Here is a 17383-nt window from a genome sequence, read left to right on the forward strand (position 1 = left end):
AAATGGTAGCCATTACTTTCACCTGTATGATCTTTAGAAGGCTGAGTGCGTGATGTCTACCTGACATCAACTACTTCATTAAGTTGATAGTAGAGCCACAGGAATTCTAATTCAACCATTTGATTTTCCAGATGGAAAAAGTGAGGTTTAGAGGGGCTAAATGACTTGCAAAGTCAGCCACAATGAATGAGCTAGAGACAGAGCCAAGAACAAACCCTGAATCCCCAGTCCGGTTTCCATTACATGTCACAGATCTGCAGTTTAGCTATAAGGTAGTGTTCAAACTTTTATAAGACAGTAATGAGAACATACCTGCTATACCTGACTTCTTTAGTCCTTTTACTAAAGTCTTCACTGAGCTATGATTTTGATATAAAAATCATCAACAATGCAGATCGGGTTATATTGTCTTGAGTTAGCAATGATATAATAGTATTGGTAATGCAGTTGTGTCATGGACACCTGATAAATGGATAGGCTACCAGAACAGCTATTATATGCGCTGAAATAGACTACAAGCAGAATACAAATGCAAAGGAGAAAATTATTTGAAGAGTGGTAGCCAGTATTCCCTTTCACAAAGGGAAACTTTCCCTTTCGCTGAGTGGAAAGGCCAACAGCAAATTTTCAGATCCTTTTGCATATGAGATTAGGGTTTCCGCCCCCTAGTCCCATAAAAACAAATAATAATCTGTGTATGGGAGGGAAAACTGGACAGGGATAGAGGGGAATCCAATCTATCTGTGGTGAATTAAATTCAACTCATTTCCTGAAAAATCTACAACAGGCATACCTTGTTTTATTGCTTGATGTTAAGGTTGCTTACAAACTGAAGGCAACACCCTTCACCAACAAAAATACTGTTGCTCGTTTTATTGCGATACTCCTATTATGGTGATCTGGAACCAAACCCGCAATACCGAGATATGCCTCTTTGTGTAAGACACTGTGAAAGATGCTTGTCTTGACTCAAAGACCTCAAAATTGTATGGGAGAAAGGAGGAGAATGGGACCCGCCTTAGTACACAAATTAATCAAGGCGGAACAGAAGTACTCAAGAGAGGTTAAAAGGCAGGAAGACTTCGAGACTCACAAAATGCTTCATGGGAGAAGTGTCGTTCAAGATAATCGCTGAAGAAAAGGCAGAGATATAGAGATGAAGACTAGAAGAGTGGGTGAGCGTTTGCCAACTCCCGGTCCCCACACAACCGCCTGCCTCCTCACGCGCTGGGCGGGCGTCCTGCGCACCCTCTTACACGCGGCAGGAGCCAAGGCTCTCGACCAGGCCTAACCCGCCCCGGTTCTCCCCGACCCCTTCTCACCTCGGAGGTTTCCAAATTCCTCCACGGTCAACCCTGTCTAAGGACAGGACTAGACGACGCGGACAGGAGAAAGCTCCAAGGACGGCGGCGGAGGTGTTCAGTCAACTCACGAACTTGAGCCTGCAGCCAGGCCGCATCCCCATGGCAACGCCGCCAAGCGCCGTTTCGAACGCCCGCGCGCGGGTAGTTCCGCATTGTCCCCCAATGAGCAACCAGGGAACTCGTTGACGTTGGCCGCCTTCTCCTCTAGAAGACTAATCAGGGATCCGAGGAGACAGTAGGCGCAACTCTCAATTTCCATCTTTCAACCAATCGTTCGGCTTGAGTGAAGATCTCGCGATGTTCTAAGTGAGAGAGTGGCACCTTTGAGGCAGGTCGAGGATCCTTCTCCTTCATACTATTGGTCGCCCAAAGCGCAATCGCGCTCTCCGGTTTGGTCAACGTACAGTATCTCCGTCAAAGGGCCGCCTCTTGCCTACCTCTGGTTCAGGTGAGTAACCTTACGGTAGGCCACCTGGTGGTTCTCTGCTAGGAGCTGAGCCTCTGAGCGATGAGAGTCTGCAGCTGACTAATCTCGCGTCGCTGCAGGGTCAAAGGTGGGAGCGCCCTCCGCCTACCTGTCAGCGAGGCGTGGCAAGCCATCCTCAGCTCGCAGGATGTCGGTTTTCCCATGTGCACCGAGAGAAGAGAGAGTTCAGTGCCTGTTGAGCCTTGCTTGCCCCCGTGCGAGTGGTAATGGAGTGGATCTTCGGAATCCCTTAGTTCCCGGGTTTAGGACCCAGCGGTCCGAGCGCCATAATTTCCCCTTCCTGCGCCTCGGTTTTCACCTGTTGTTAAAATCTGCTTACTTTCCAAAAGAGATTTTATACTTTCTAACTGCTTCGTGTATCGAATGAATAATATCGTGGCAATTATAGAAGTAAAGAAAGTCACACAAGAGTGCTACCACCTAAAACAACTTTTTCTTTGTTCTGGCCTGGTTTGGGCCCTGTGAATTTGTTATTGTATTTAAAATATATAAGTAAATTAAATGCAATCAAATAGCTAAATGTAAAATGCTAAAATAAAGTTGAGGCTAAGAACAATGACGTTGGGAGTCAGGTATACCTGTTTTTGAGTTACTACTTAGACATCTCTGAACCAGTTTCCTTTTGCCTCTTGTGAAAAATGGTGGTAATGTCTCAGAGGGTTGTGAAAATGAAATAACGAAGGTCAAACACTTGGCACAATGCCTGGCAAGTAGTAACTCCTCAAAAAATGGTAGCTATTAACTTCATATTAGAAACAAGCAAATATACTAGCCAACAGGTCAATAGACTTACTGTAATTGAGTACCTACTTTAGCTAAAAACTTGTCAGTTGAAGAACTAATAATTAAACAATCCATTCTTCACAAGAGTGAAATTTCTTCCTAGTACCTATATTAAAAGGACTTTATCTTATGGGACCTTATACATAAGGAATATACATGGTGTGATGAACAGTGTATTTGCCAGCACTTTTGCAGAAAATATGAAAAAATATTCTTGATTCAGCTATAAATAAATGCTAAAACATGCCATTAAAACAACATAAATAAGCTCTCTGATTAACTTTTATTATAAGGGATAAGAGCGACTCATATATTCAGTACTTCTGATATGTCAGACCACTGTATACATTGTTTTAAATGCCACAACTATGAAAAGTAGGAGTTATCCTCATTTTATAAATGAGGAAAATGAAGCTTAGACAACTATTTATGCTCAAAGTAACAACTGTTAAATTAGGGAGCTAGCTATGTCTTTCTCACTGCAAAGCTCACCATGCTTTTCTGTGTTATGCCATACTGTTTCTGTCTGAAAGAAGATGAAAATGCTTGGAACACCAGGTGCATGGGCAGACTTACCCAAATAGAGGGAGGTGGGCTGCAGAGGTACCTACAGTGACAACAAAATTTTTCTCTAATGGAAATTTCCACCTTGGGACATGAAGAGATGGGGATCAGATGATCACTGAACTCTAGATGCATATGACCATTTACCTTGTGGTTAATCTATAACACTTCAAGTTCAGCTTGTCCCAAACAAATCATTAGCTTATATAGTACTTTCTATTTCACCTACTTCTCTTCTACCTAGTCACCCAAGCCAAACACCTTTCTCTTTCTCTCCCTTGGACAATGAAACATAGTGTTGATTTTCTCTTCGCGATATCTCTCAAATGCATCCCTTCCTCTCCTTTCTCATTGTCATCTGGACTGTTGGCGATAGTCTTGTAACTGTTTGGTTTCCTCGCCTCCAGTCTTTCCTTCTAATTCAGTGGTCCCCAACCTTTTTGGCACCAGGGACTGGTGCTTCTATGAGAATCTAATGCCTGATGATCTGAGGCGGAGCTGAGGTGGTGTTACTAGCAACTGCAAATATAGATGAAGCTTTGCTCACTAGCCTACCGCTCACCTCCTGCTATGTGGCTCCTAACAGGTCACAGGCCAGTGCCAGTCCGTGGCCCAGAGGTTGGAGACCCCTGTTCACATTCACTCTGCACCTATTTTGCTTCCAGAATGTCTTTGTAAAATGTCGATCTGATCATAATACAGCCCTGCCTAAAACCAGTCAAAGGCTCCTTATTGCCTACAGAATATAAACTAAACTATTTAGTAATGAACTGTCATCTTCTGCTTGAGGGTCTTTGCCCACACTCCTCCTTTGCCTGAAGTGCCCCTTGCATCCACCTTTATTCTGCTAGTCAACTTCTAGCCATCCTTCAAAATCCTTATGGGGAACCCCTTTGACCTAAAGACAATCGCTCTTTTTTCTTTGCTACCTTTCTATCTTATACATACCCCTATGATGCACAAACACTCTGGTAACTTGTCTGTTTAAATATCTTCCACTTTCACTAGCTTTGAACCTCTAGAAAGCAGGGGCTTTGTAGTATTCAGCTTCATATCTACTCTTCAATCCTGTCACACTGCCTGTCACATGGGACACACTCAACAAATTTAAGATGAGTAAATGAATCCCTTCAGTCTCTTAATTTTAGAATTCTCCATGTTTGCTTTCCAGAATTGTACAGTAGATGGCACTAATAGGCCACTTTACAGATCCCCTTCACTAGGAATGATTTTTGTCCCAACTTGTCTGACTTTGGCCTCATCCTAGAAGCTGATATTCATGTTATTACAGGTGAAATCTCCTGTTTCCTTCCTCAGCCAAATAGCAAAGATAGCAAGATGACTCAGCAGCTTGGTCTCTGTGAGAAAAGAAAATGGCAGATGTCCAGGGAATGGTACAGTTGAGGGAACATTTTCTTTGTCTCAATTTAGTCATTGGGGCTTTTTTTCCTTTTCTTTCTGTTTTTGTTGTTGTTGTGAGAAAGGCCTTTATTCATGGATGGGCAGCCCATTTCTGTCCACTCCTTTGAAAGGGAAGAAGGGCGTTAGAGATTAAGAAAAGATCATTATGATGTGGGAAGTAAGGGAAAGAATTGCTTGTGGGCTGGCGGAGTTGGCCCTCCTTACAGTGGAGTAGCCTGGGCAAATTTCCTGGACTCCAGCACCCTAAGTTAGGTGCTTATGTGCTTGTCCAAGGCTAGCATGAAGGCTGTTCCCAGCACTTGGTACTTGGGAACCCCCCAGGCTACTAGGTATAGTTTCAAACATGGGTTTTAGGTTCCTATTTCCTAGGTAAAATAAGCAGAGGAGGCATAGAAATCCTTATCAGAGAGGCAAAGGCAAAGTTTAGGGGCCTAAGGCTACACTTTACCTCTCCAGCGTTGTCTTTGGGTACCAGGTTCTTCATCTACACCACACTCCAACTAAAACCCATTCTGTGGAAAGGATTCTAGCCAGAGATCTTTAAAATTCTCCATATGAGTAATAGATCAAAGACTGGAAATTTGGAAACTAAAAGTAATTTTTTAAATCATTTGTACATCTCTCTCTCTCAGGGCCATTTGTGCTGCAAGCCCTGCTATATCATGGTAAGGAGAGCTGAATAACGGAAAAGAGTATAGTCTTTGATGTTGGGCTTACTTGGATTCAAATCTCGCCATTCACAGACCAACTATACCTTTGGGCAAGTATTTTAATCTTTTTGAATCTCAATTTCCTCATCTTAAAATGAAGATAATAATACTTATCACAAAGAGTTTTCTTGAGCATTTAAAAAGATACATGGCACAGTGTACCTGGAATAGTGTCAATGCTTAATTGATAAGATGATGGCAAGAAACACTGTTTTTGCTAAAGGGATTTTTGACAACGAGGTACAAGTTGGGGGAGGATTTGGGGAGCTCTTTCTGTATTTAAAGGTATATTTGAGGGCTTTTGGGGTTGAGCTATGCTTGCAATAGCACTCTGATTTGATGAAAATATTAGAATATAACACATCAGTATAGCTACTTATCTGTGAATTATTTTTTGGCACCTAAATCCTAAACCTCCTAGGCTGTGAAGGAATTGTGTATATAAAGACAAGAGCACTTTTCCTTAGCTTCTGGAACCTTCTGATGACATTGAGGGTTTTCTGTCATTATTGTTGTTGAGGTTTTTTTTAACCACCTAAGGCACTTCCGCCACTTTCCTGAAGTGTGAATTGCCTGCTGTCAGCCTGGCGTTCTTACCTCTGCAATCCTGGCTGCAGGCATATTTGCATATTGGATGCTGTGTTTTTTAACCTCTTGAGGTTTTAATCCATTTAGAGTCTATGTGTGTGTGTGCGCGTGTGCGTGCGTGTTTGGGGGGGGGTGTGGAGGGAAGAAGGGAGAGGGAGAGAGAGAGGGATGCAGGCAGGCTTGCACGCCATCCAGCAAGCAGTCTCAGAGTGCTGGCTCCTTTCAAACCCCAGGACTGTTTAGGCTCCGTGGCCTCCAGAAAACCAGAAAACTTCCAACAATAGCTCCATTGACTTTTATGTAAATGGCACTCTTTAGGAAAACACTGGGCTATTTCCCAAATTCCCAGAACTTACCCTGAGCATTTGTTTGAGTGAGGGGTGGAAAGAGAGTTCTATTGAGTCAATGAACATCTGTCGAGAGCTGCTGTGCTGAGTTCCAAGGAGACAGAGCTTATGGTCAGGCTCTTCCCTGCCAGAGGTACAGAGATTTACTATACTAGGTGTGTGTGCTTGCAGTGGCTTTGTACTGTGTCCACTTATCTAAGCTGGGATCAGCATTACCTTCCTATATGGTTCCAGGTTAGAATTGACCTCAAGAAAATTTTATTCGAGATTTGGAAAGCTGAAATCAAGTTAAAGACAGAGCAGAACACCAGGCATGGTGGAAGTACATACCTTTTAACACTGATCTGCTGGCTCACCTTGCTGGTGCAGGATAGCACCGAGGCCTACAGCTCCCCAACTCCTGCTGAATCCCCTTCAGCTACTCTGAGTCCTGGGCCAAGTGTACATTCAGCTCTCTGGCAAAGGGCTTCAGCTTCTCCTGCAAGTCACTGCATCAGTGAGCTTGGAGACGGTGAAAGGAAGTCACAGGTTTCAGATTGTCCTCATGAGTTTCAGAACTCATAGGTTCTCATTTGTTCTCACAGGTTCCAATTTCCCTTACTCTCCTCTACTTCACAACCAGCTTTCCTTCCCAACTGCTGGCCTTGCTGGCCTATAAAGACTTCAGGCCCAACAACAGACACAGAGGCAAGAGAGTTGCATGGATTTCTCCCTCAACTTCCATAACTGCACAAGGTCTAATTCTTATCCTAAATCCTTAATTCTTTTACTCATAGTTTTTGGCTTCTCTCATCAAACCCTATAGTAGTTTATTCAAGCCATGTGAAATGCCCAGAAGGTGGAGTGATTAGAAGCCAGAAGGCTTCACAGAAGAGGTTATATCTGAGCTGCTTCTGAAATGATGAGCAGGAGGTTACCCATATGGGGAGGGAGGGAAAAATTCTAGAGAAGAGCTGGCTTAATTGAAAGGGCAAAAAGCAATTGAAAGGGCAAAAAGGAGTTCTTCCTTTCTAGAACAACTGTCCTGTCCATGGTTCTAGAGCATAGGTAGGAAGAAAACATCTGCTCCTAGCTCTTGATCCTAGCTCTTTCGATCCTATTGAGGTGAACTGTTGCTCATTGGTATCTACTGAGATACATTTTTGCTAGGGCGTGCCTTTGTCATTACCCTAAGTCCCTTCCCCATAGGAAAACATTGGCCTGCTCCCCTCTCCCCATTGGCTCTACATGGCCACCCCAAGCCTGTCTTTCTTGGCTCCCTCATGCAGGTATCTTTGTTTCCCTATGCTGTATTGGTGATGGCAGTGGTGTGGAGGAATGCTCTGGGGATTCCTGTCAGGGCACTGTGCCCTCTAGTCTTGGATCCCTAAGCTTATCTAGGGGTTCTAACATTAATTGCAGGATTCCTCCTGGGGCAGGGGTAAGATGCCCTACAGTTAGTTATAACTTGCTAAAACTTTCTGAGCATCTTGATGAGGTGCAGGCGGTGGGTGGGTAGGGACATGGGATCAGGTACCCATTTCCACCTAAACCTGGAATCAATAATTTGAAATCTTTGTTCACCAGTTTTGTGGTAACAGGGTGCTTCTTTCTGGCTTCCAGAATGGGTAAAGTTCTCAGCATAAATAGGGAGGCCAGGGAAATAGAACACAATGTTTAATAAAAACCTGCTACCACTTTACATATGAATTTTTAAACTCAAATGGGATCGCAGTATACATACTTTTCTAAACCATACTTTTTTTACTTAGTATGTCTGAAAATCTTTTTACAAGCAGCACATTTGGCTCTATGTCATTTTTTATGGCTTCATAATATTCTATAATATAGATCTACTGTACTATACTTAACTATTCCCATACTGATGGATATTTGTTTCTGCCTTTTATCCGATATTGCAAACAAGGTTATGATGAACATCCTTTTGAGTGCATCTTAAATGTATATTTCCGTATGGTTTAGTGCCTAGAAATGGAATTGCTGGATCTAAGAGAATGTGCTATGTTTTTTTATAATTATAACCAAATTGCCCTCCTACAGGTATATACTAATTTACTCTCCCACCAACAGTATATGAGAGCACAGACCATTTCAAAAACCCATTTTGAGATGATTTCCAATCGTTAAAACTCTCACTACAGGTTTAGAAAGGTTTGGAAAGGTCACAGTGTTCTGTATGTTTTTTTGGTAAGGAACCACTATTCCCTAGAACAGCAGTCTCCAACCTTTTTGGCACCAGGGACCAGTGCTCCTATGAGAATCTAATGTCTGATGATCTGAGGTGGAGCTGAGGCGGTGATGCTGGTGCGGGAGAGTGGCTGCAAATACAGATGAAGCTTCGCCAGCTTGTCTGCCACTCACCTCCTGCTGTGTTCCTAACAGGACAGGACCGTTACTGGTCCACAGCCTGTGGGTTGGAGAACCCTGCCTTAGATATTACCATCTGTTGTCAGTCCTGAGAATTGCCCTGGAAGAGGTTTCAGTTTGGGTCTGATTTTTATGTCTTTGATAGATGCAAGCTCATTTTGATTAATAATCAACAAGGGACCATCAGCTCCTACCCCAGCCACCCTCTCCGCATCAGTTCTGCTATCCATGAGTACCAGCTCTTTTTTTGGTCCTGGAATCTTGCAAGTGAGGCCCTGCTGACTGGCCTCTTCCTGTGTGAGCCGCCGTCCCAGGCCTTCATTGCATTTGAGATACCTGGCTTTCTTTCAGTTCTGCAATCCTATCTCAGGACCTTTGCCCATGCTGTTCCCAACACCTGAAGCACACTTCTCACCCCTTTCCCTTTGCCAGTTTACCTTTTACTCATCCTTTATATCTCTGCTCAAACATCCCTTCTTTCAAGAATCCTTCCTTGGTCCCTTCGATAATGTCAGGTTACCCATGACACATTTTTCCTTTATAGCACATACCTATTGCCAATTATTTTTTAATTTGCTTAATTATTTAATTAAAATATGCCTCTCCCACTGGAATATAAACTGCATGAGATGAGAGCAAAGGCCTAGAACATCACTTAGTACGTAGTAGGTGTTCAATAAATATTTGTTGAATGAACAAATGACAAATTTTTCTTTAGCAGGGCCTTACACGAAAGAGCTTCCATATTTTTGTTACCTTGATTACATGTCCCCCTTCAGATGATGAATCTTTTTTCACTTCAGATATTTCTACTCTTCTTCCATTCTGTGTTTTGTTGTTGTTGTTGACTTTTTTTTTTTAATGGAAAAAAGACTACATGAAGTGGAAAAGACTAAAAATCTTTAGTCTTTATTGTGTTTTTTATTATAAAATTAATAAATGCCTTCTGTAAATTTCCAAACAGTACAGAAATATATGGAATAGAAAATGAAGGTCTCCCCATAATCTCATTCTTGAGAACTATTAATGCTGTGTATCCTTCCAGACATTTTTATATGCATATTGAAATCTATTTATATGTCAGGCACTGTTCTCAGCACTTTAGAGAAGTCATGTACATCCTCACAGCAACCCTTTGTGGTAGAATCGTTATTATCCTGTCTTACAGATGAGGAAACTGAAGCTTAGGAACTAATCACACAGTGGCAGAACCAGAACTTGAACCCAGCCTCCAGAGATTCACACTCTTGACCACTATGCTAGTTTGTCTCTGATGAAGCGGGAAAGAGACTTTCTATTATGTGTGCCCTTTTGAACTTTGAATTTTGAACCATGTGAATGTATAGCATTCTAAAATATGGATAAAAGACTAAAAAAATCAAAACCAAAAGTATTTAGTACACCAAACTACTCTTCCTAAGTGACTCCTCTGAGCCATCAGATATCACATTTACAGGTCTCTTTGCTCCAGAGACTCAGGCTGGAGGCCAAGGGAAATGAGATTGTAGATTCAGTAATAATGTACTGCCTCTCTCCCATTCCCAGCATCTCCCCAGTTTCAGTGAGTTTGCTTCCAAGGATCTCCAGTCTCTTAGCACACACTCATTAGCCCTGTGTTTTAGCAGAGAGACCTGGAAGAGTTGGAATTGAGCCACGCTGACAGTGGGGACAGGGTCTCACAGTTACACACACAGGCCTATCTCAGATTGGCCCTTGACATGCTGCCTTTTCTGTAGGTGCTGAAGTCCCTTTTAGCTGGGTCTATGCTATACCCCAGCACCAGAGTGTTGTCCCCCAGTGTGGATAGTACTGCTTTGTGTAACTTCCCAATGTCCCACATCTTTATTAAATCCACAGACAGACCATGGCCCTGAGAGCATGTGGCTTGATCATCTTCCGAAGACGCCTCATCCCCAAGGTGGACAACACTGCAATTGAGTTTCTACTGCTGCAGGCATCAGATGGCATTCATCACTGGACTCCTCCTAAAGGTACAAGGCCAGAGGTGCTGGCTTTTGGGGAGATGCTAAGCGTTACTCAGAAATCCACCCTGCCAGGCCTCCCACAAGTCTTGCTTCCCAGTGACTATGCAGCAGGAGGTAGGGTAGGTAGGAGCACTTGATCCTTTCTACATTCAAGGTCTCCATGCCAGGCCAGAGCAGAGGTGGAAATGGAACTCTGTGACTGAATCTCAGGACAGAAGCATCACCTGGGTGTGTGTGTGTGTGTGTGTGTGTGTGTGTGTGTGTGTGTGTGTGTGTGTGTGTGTGTGTGTGTGAGAGAGAGAGAGAGAGAGATTCAACAGAGTGCCAGTCTCTGTGTTAAACAGCTGAGGAGAAAAGACACTAGGCTGGGCATTGGGGTCCTCGCGGTCAAGTCATTACTGGGCTACAGGTCAGGAGCCCAGAGTGAACAGTTCCCAGACAGAAAGGATCAGGACTTCAAAAGGGGGTGAGGTGGGGGAGGGATGAACAAGAATCCAGAGGTGGAGGAAGACAAGGAAATGAGAACAGGAAATAAAATTTGCACATTTGAGTTTCACTAGGGAAAAAACAAGGTGAAAAAAAGGGACAGAAGTGTCATAAATACTATGAATAGGAATATTCATTCACACTTATCTCCTGACCACCTAAGTCACACTGCATGGTACCTCTCTCTGAAAGATTTCAAAGGACTCTTCAGAATTTTTTCCTGCTTGGGCCTGAGGGAGAAGTTACCCTATTAATATTGATGGGAAGAATGCTGAATAGATGATGTTGGGAAGGGTATGCTCAGAGACCCCCATATACTTCTAAAGGAAGGTGACATCCCGGATCAGTCATCTCTGTCACCACCAGCATCCCTCCTGCCTTCTTCCCTTGATGCATTACCTACCCGTCTTTTTGTACATGGCTATATGAGGTGCTATATGGAGAAAATTCTCCAGAAGCCATGAGCTAGAATGGATTTTTAAGTCCAAACTGCTGATTGCTTTCTTTCAGAGCTGTGCAGCAGCAGCTGACTCAGGGCACTGCTATGAAGACCCCTGGGAAGGAGGAGGGCTAAGATATAGCCCCATCTCCAAACCAAGAAGGGGACAGCTAAGAATTCCTGCTCTCCATGAGCTTCTGAACCAGGAGGCCTCCAGCAACTTGCTGGAGCCATGTGTTGACAGAGGCTGCCAGACCCCTCCCAGTCCTTCTTGGCTCCTCTGGGCAAGCTGAGAATGTGCAGGGAGGGCCTAGAGGCAGAGCTGAGGGCTGCTTCAGTCTGCAGAGCTTCAGGTTCTCCTACAACAGTTTCTTGGCAGCTGTCTGCTTAGTTTTGGGTCTTGCCAACAAATTCTCTTAGAACTTTTTCTCAGCTTGTCCTTAGTCTAAGTTCCCATCAGGACTTTCCCTGTGAAACTGGAATCTGGTCTTGCTCAGTTAGAAAGATGAAAACAATTTGGAAGAGCCTTGATAGCTACTTGGAAACAGCTGCTGGTGCTGCAGTGCATGGTTTTGAGCCTGTCTGTTGGCCCTGGGACTTCAGAGACCAACTGTAGACAGTGTTAAGTCCTTACTGTGGATTGTAGGCAAAGTGCTCCCTCTTCAGCCAGCTCCCATCTGCCAAGAAGGGACTGCTTCTCCTTGGGAAAATCACTTGAAGGTCTCCAAGGGAAAGGTCTCCCTGAAGATAGGGGATGAGGAGAGTTCCAAAGAGCAAGAAAGCAGAAGTCTGAGGGGGGCCATCTCTCTCACCATCAAAGAGCAGTATTCTAGACCAGACTTGCCAAACACATGGTCTGTTTCACTCTCTGCAGAGAAGATGGGGTGGGGAGGAGGAGTTTCCTAGACACCACAGAGCCAGACACTCCATATCTGCCCTGCACTCCATTCCTAGGTATGTTAGGATGTTGCCACTCTCTAGGCTCTCTTTAGCCTAGCAACAGCTAGAAAAGTCACCAAAGATCCCATCTTTAAATCATCTAACCTGGAAAATTCAGCTTTTTTGAAGATTATCTGATCCTCCTCTCCTTTTCTCCTAACCAGGCCATGTGGAACCAGGAGAAAGTGAATTGGAAACAGCCTTGCGGGAGACTCAGGAGGAAGCAGGCCTAAAAGCAAGCCAGCTGACCATTATTGAGGGGTTCAGAAAGGAGCTCAATTATGTGGCCAGGAAGAAGCCTAAAACAGTCATCTTCTGGCTGGCGGAGGTGAAGGACTACGACGTGGAGATCCGCCTCTCCCATGAACACCAAGCTTACCGCTGGCTGGGGCTGGATGAGGCCTGCCAGTTGGCTCAGTTCACGGAAATGAAGGCAGCACTCCAAGAAGGACACCAATTTCTCTGCTCCACAGTGGCCTGAGCTGCCTGAAACAGAGTAATTTGCCTCAGTAGGATCCTTGAGGGCCTTCTGAAATGAACCCACCTTCAGCTCCAGGGAAGGTTGTTCTAGTCTTTGACTCATCATAGCAAAGAGTAGATCGGTTAGTAAAATAAGCTGAGGACTCTCAGAGGAGAGCAAGCAAAAATCTTAGCTGGGTAGAAAGAAAGGCAAAGGAGGAGTTAAAAAAAAAGGCCAATAAGTGCATCCTTGTACTTAATAAATTTCAAGCAGAGATCTGTTCTTCTAACCTGTTGTATTTATTTCTTGGACCCTTGCCCTTGGGGACAAGAACGCTAAAGTGAATGGAGCACTGACCTTAGCCAGAGGGAATCCTGTGTCCACACATGGTACTCCAGAGAAGCTAAGGGAGGCAGGGGAGTCAGAATAGGAGAGACCCAAAACTGCCAGGGTCATTCTCCTGCCTCTGGAACTCCAAGCCCTCTCACCCCACCCTTTCCAGTGTACCTGAGACTTCGTGACCTGTAGTCGGACAGGATGTACAAGTGAGTGGAACTGGAACACAGGAATGGGATCTGTTCTAGTCACTAATGTATCTCTCCTGGCACCAGGAACATATATTGTGGGTGCTCATTAAATATTTTCTAAAATAATTAGAGACCCAGGGAACTTTGGGACATAGCCTAGATCACAACAGAGAAAAGAAGGACAGGCAACCCTGGGCCACCAGGTCAGTGACCTGTGTACTCCAACCTCTTGGCCCATTTCTGCCTCCCAGAATCAGCATGGGCCTTGTCAGCATGACTAAGGTCACTGGCAAGAGGCAGGCAGGCCCCGGCTTGGGGAGCCCCTGCTGGGCCACCCAGCAGCCCTGTCACTGCACATGTGCACTTCTCGCCTGCAGCTGCTTTCTCAACCTTTAACAGGCCCTCATTATTGTTTTTTCTCTCTTTCCACCTACTCCCTTTCTCCACAAGTCAACTATAAGACTCAGAGGCTCAGGAGTTGGGTCTCAGCCCTCTTTTCCCTTGCTACTAGGACTCAAGGAATTCAGGGCAGGTGTTAGATCATACGGCCCTTCCAGGAGCTGTTAGCAGCTGGATTCATGTGGATTTTATTAGAGCGTTGTTGCCCAATGACGTGCAGAAGATTGGATAGGAAGGGGCACTGGCAAAGGTCAATCTGGATTACCAGGGTCAAGAACTGCCACCCCCCAGAGGAAGGAGAGAGAAGTCGCCCAGGTCTTAAGCAGGCTTCCAGATGTTTTCAGTCACTGGTTCTCCGTGCAGACAGGGCAAAAGTACTAGCGAACAGGATCTTGGAGCACCGCCAGGGACCTGAATGGTTTTGTTCCTCACCCCTCTGAGTAGCATTCTGAAGGAGGCCTGCTGCAGGAAGTTTTTGGAGCTTAATGTTCTCTCTCTAGGCCAGCAGGGACCACATCCCATTGATTTAATAAATGCCTGCTGGGCAGTGGTGCCAAACCACAGACTAGCTGCCTCCTAACAAGGGCTGGCCAGCCCTGTGCTCTCAGCATGGGAGGCTGTGGAATCTTAAGATGTTAAGACCTCATATGTCAGAGTTAGAAGGGACCTGGAAAATGACCTGATTTTGCTGCTTGTTTTTCTAGTTGGGGAATTGAGGCTTAAGAAGGTAGATGGCCCTGGAAGTTGCCTATATGTGGGGTACTTTGAAGATGAGGTGCCAGAGGGAAAACTCTGCGTTCGAATATCTTGTATAGTGTTGGGGTCATTCCTCCAGACCTTACAGAATTTTTCATTAAAACAGGTACTTTGGAGAATGGGGAGGCATAAATTATATTCATTTGCTCACATTGCAGGAAGAATTGACAGCAGGGTGGGACCGGGGCATGTTATGGGAGGTGGATAAGGGTGGGAGAGAGTGGAACTGAGACTGGGATGTGGCAGGTGAGTAGACTTTGTCATCATCACCACTTTGTTTCTGGCCGGCTGGAAGTTCAAGAGCTATGGGGCTAAGACTTCAATTTCCTCTTCAATCTTAGACCCTCTGAGCTCCAGAATATCTCCTTCTGGAAGCTTTCCCTAATAACTACCCATCCTATAAACACCATCCTGTTTCCTCACCTGTACCTGAAGAGCTTCCTCTTAGAACTCTACCTGTTCTCCCCACTGCCACTTCCATCAACCCAGGGTGAAGAAACATCCAATGGACTTATCCCCACAAGGGTGGTCTTAAGTTGCCCCCTCCCAGAGACATTTAACATGCTCTGGACAACCAACATGTCCCTTTGACCCCCAAAGCACCACCTTACACCCCCACAGTAGGCACTTGTTTGCTGGATTGAAGATCCAAAGGAATGAAGGTAGCTTTTAATGGTAGTTTTAGTGGTAGAATTTCAAGTGACATACTTGTGGGGGTATAGGACCCCAGCTGGGAAGCAGAGGCTAACTTCATGTGTCCAGCCTCTGCCCCACCTTGTCTTCTGTAGAGGAGGGCTGTGCCAGCCCCGCTGCTGTGCCAGCCCCGCTGCTGCCCACTTGAGGCTGTAGGTGCCCAGAGACCTGCTTTCTGCCTTTCCCTCAAGCCGCCCCGCCTTTGCTTCCCTTCTTACTCCACCTCCTACTCAGGATTGTGTAATAGGAAATTCCCAACTGGGCTCCCTAAGGAGGGGAAAGGGGGCTAGGGAGGGAAAAACAGCACAGGATACAGAGTACAGAGCACAACCTCTTCCTGTTCTTCAGACTGGGAACTCTCAAGGACAGGGCCTCCTCCTCTTCTGTCTCATTCTTCCCTCAACCTTACCTCCAGTCAAACTCAGGGCTTGCCACATAGGACCAAGGATTCTCCCCTCCCCTAATAGGTGATGGGGGTCAAAAGGTAAAGACTTCCAAGTATAAAATGAATAAGTCCTGAGGATGTAACGTACAGCATGGTGACTATAGTTAATAACACTGGATTGCATTATTTGAAAGTAGCTAGGAGAGTAGATCTTGAATGTTTTCATTACAAGAAAAAAATGTATGTTGACAAATATTAACTGGACTTACTGTGGTGATCATTTTATAATATATACATACATCGAATCATTACATGGTATTCCTAAAACTAATACAATGTCTTGTCGATTATAGCTCAATTTAAAAAAAGAAGAATTCAGCCTCTGTTTTCCCCTATATTCCATTAAAATGATGAAGTACATTTTTTTAAAAAAAAGCATTCTTCCCTCTGCTCAAGCTGCTGGAAAGATCCTTAGGCATAATGAAGTAAATAGCCTTAAGATAAAAACCAGGTTGTTCTTTGGGAGCTGGAGTATGCCAGAGAGGGGAGGGTGTCCGTCAGCAGAACTCCCACTGAGTCAGACAATGGCAAGAAAGGAAATCACTCAATTGCCACAGTGGATTTCTTCAAGGCAGAGTCCAGGCAGGCCACCCCTCACAGCGATGGGCTGTGCAGCTATTCCCAGAATGGAAGGTAGTATTTCTTCAAATGCTTTTCAAAATATGTTCATATGTACATGTGTGAGAGCAAAACAGAAACAGAAAAGTGAGGATTCAGGTCTTAGAGGCCTTGAACACCAGAGCTGGATTTTTTTCATAAGTGACGTAATTGAATTTCGGAAAGAATTCCTTGGCTGCTAACTGGATTGGATTGAAGGGTCCAAGAGTAGAAAGAGTTAGGAGGACACTGCAGATGTCCAGGCTCGAAGTGATAAGGTGTGACATAGGGTAGTGGCCAAGGGATGGAGAAGTCAAGATTGGTTTTGGACTTGAGGAGGGGACAAGGGACAAGAAATCTCAGTGAGGGTAACTATCAGAATTAGACTTACTCTGGAGCCAGCCAGGGTGAGAGACACTTTACCCAGATCTGGGGGAACAAGGGCAAATACCTATCCAGAAAATTCACATCTCGGCCTTAGAGAAAGGGCTTTGCCAGGGCTCAGCTGATTCATATGGTATTGGAAGGGAAACTGAGGCAGACAGACCCTCAGGGTGCACACAGTCACAGAATGAGGGCATTAGGCCCTAGTCCTAGATTTTCTGCAGTGACCACTCAGTCTCTCCCCATTATCCTAGAGAAGGGAGTTCCATTCCTTTATATCAGCTCCCCCACCACCAATAACCAGCCCAGGGGAAAAGGGGAGACCAATGAGGAATTCCAGCCATGACAAAGCTGCTAAAATCTTCATGAAGGAGGGGTAGCCTCCACCCCAATCCAAATATGCAGAGAGAGAGAAATAAATTTTGAATGCATAAGAGGTATTAGCAGGGATGGGAGGTTGGACAAGGCTGGAAAGGGCCAAAGTTCCTGGCATCTCGGGGAATAGGGGTAGAAGTAGCTTCCAGTCTAGTTCCATCCTCTTCTGTCTTTAAGACAGCTCTTTCTCACAGTTTCTGCCATTCCAGCCTCACTCCCACCCCAACTTCTTGAACCTCATTTGTTTGGCATCAGTGGGGGAAGGG

At 44.8% G+C, this 17383-nt stretch overlaps 2 protein-coding genes across 5 annotated transcripts in view; one reads left to right on the top strand and one right to left on the bottom strand.

Moving 5' to 3' along the window:
* KIF24 (kinesin family member 24) overlaps nt 1–1476 on the bottom strand; it is a 49409-nt gene extending 47933 nt beyond the window's left edge. Inside the window, exon 1 of one of the 3 annotated variants that reach the window (XM_011381414.2) lies at nt 1323–1476. The gene's annotated coding sequence lies outside the window, so the exon portion shown is untranslated. The remainder of the gene's footprint in view (nt 1–1322) is intronic. The other 2 variants (XM_011381416.2, XM_023524068.1) reach the window with 2 other exon arrangements.
* Nucleotides 1477–1587: 111 nt separating this feature from the next.
* On the top strand, nt 1588–13230 carry NUDT2 (nudix hydrolase 2). 2 transcript variants are annotated; one of them, XM_011381419.2, is made up of 4 exons: nt 1588–1812; nt 5253–5380; nt 10490–10623; nt 12646–13230. In XM_011381419.2, the coding sequence occupies exons 2-4, from the start codon at nt 5325–5327 to the stop codon at nt 12960–12962; spliced, it is 507 nt and encodes a 168-aa protein (XP_011379721.1). In that variant the 5' UTR covers nt 1588–1812; nt 5253–5324; the 3' UTR covers nt 12963–13230. The 2 variants fall into 2 exon arrangements, with proteins under 2 accessions (XP_011379721.1, XP_011379722.1); XM_011381420.2 differs by lacking the exon at nt 5253–5380 and having other exon boundaries at nt 1625–1812.
* Nucleotides 13231–17383: the final 4153 nt, after the last annotated feature.

The sequence above is a fragment of the Pteropus vampyrus genome, unplaced genomic scaffold (genome assembly GCF_000151845.1).
Source record: "Pteropus vampyrus isolate Shadow unplaced genomic scaffold, Pvam_2.0 Scaffold436, whole genome shotgun sequence".
Taxonomy (NCBI): Eukaryota; Metazoa; Chordata; class Mammalia; order Chiroptera; family Pteropodidae; genus Pteropus; species Pteropus vampyrus.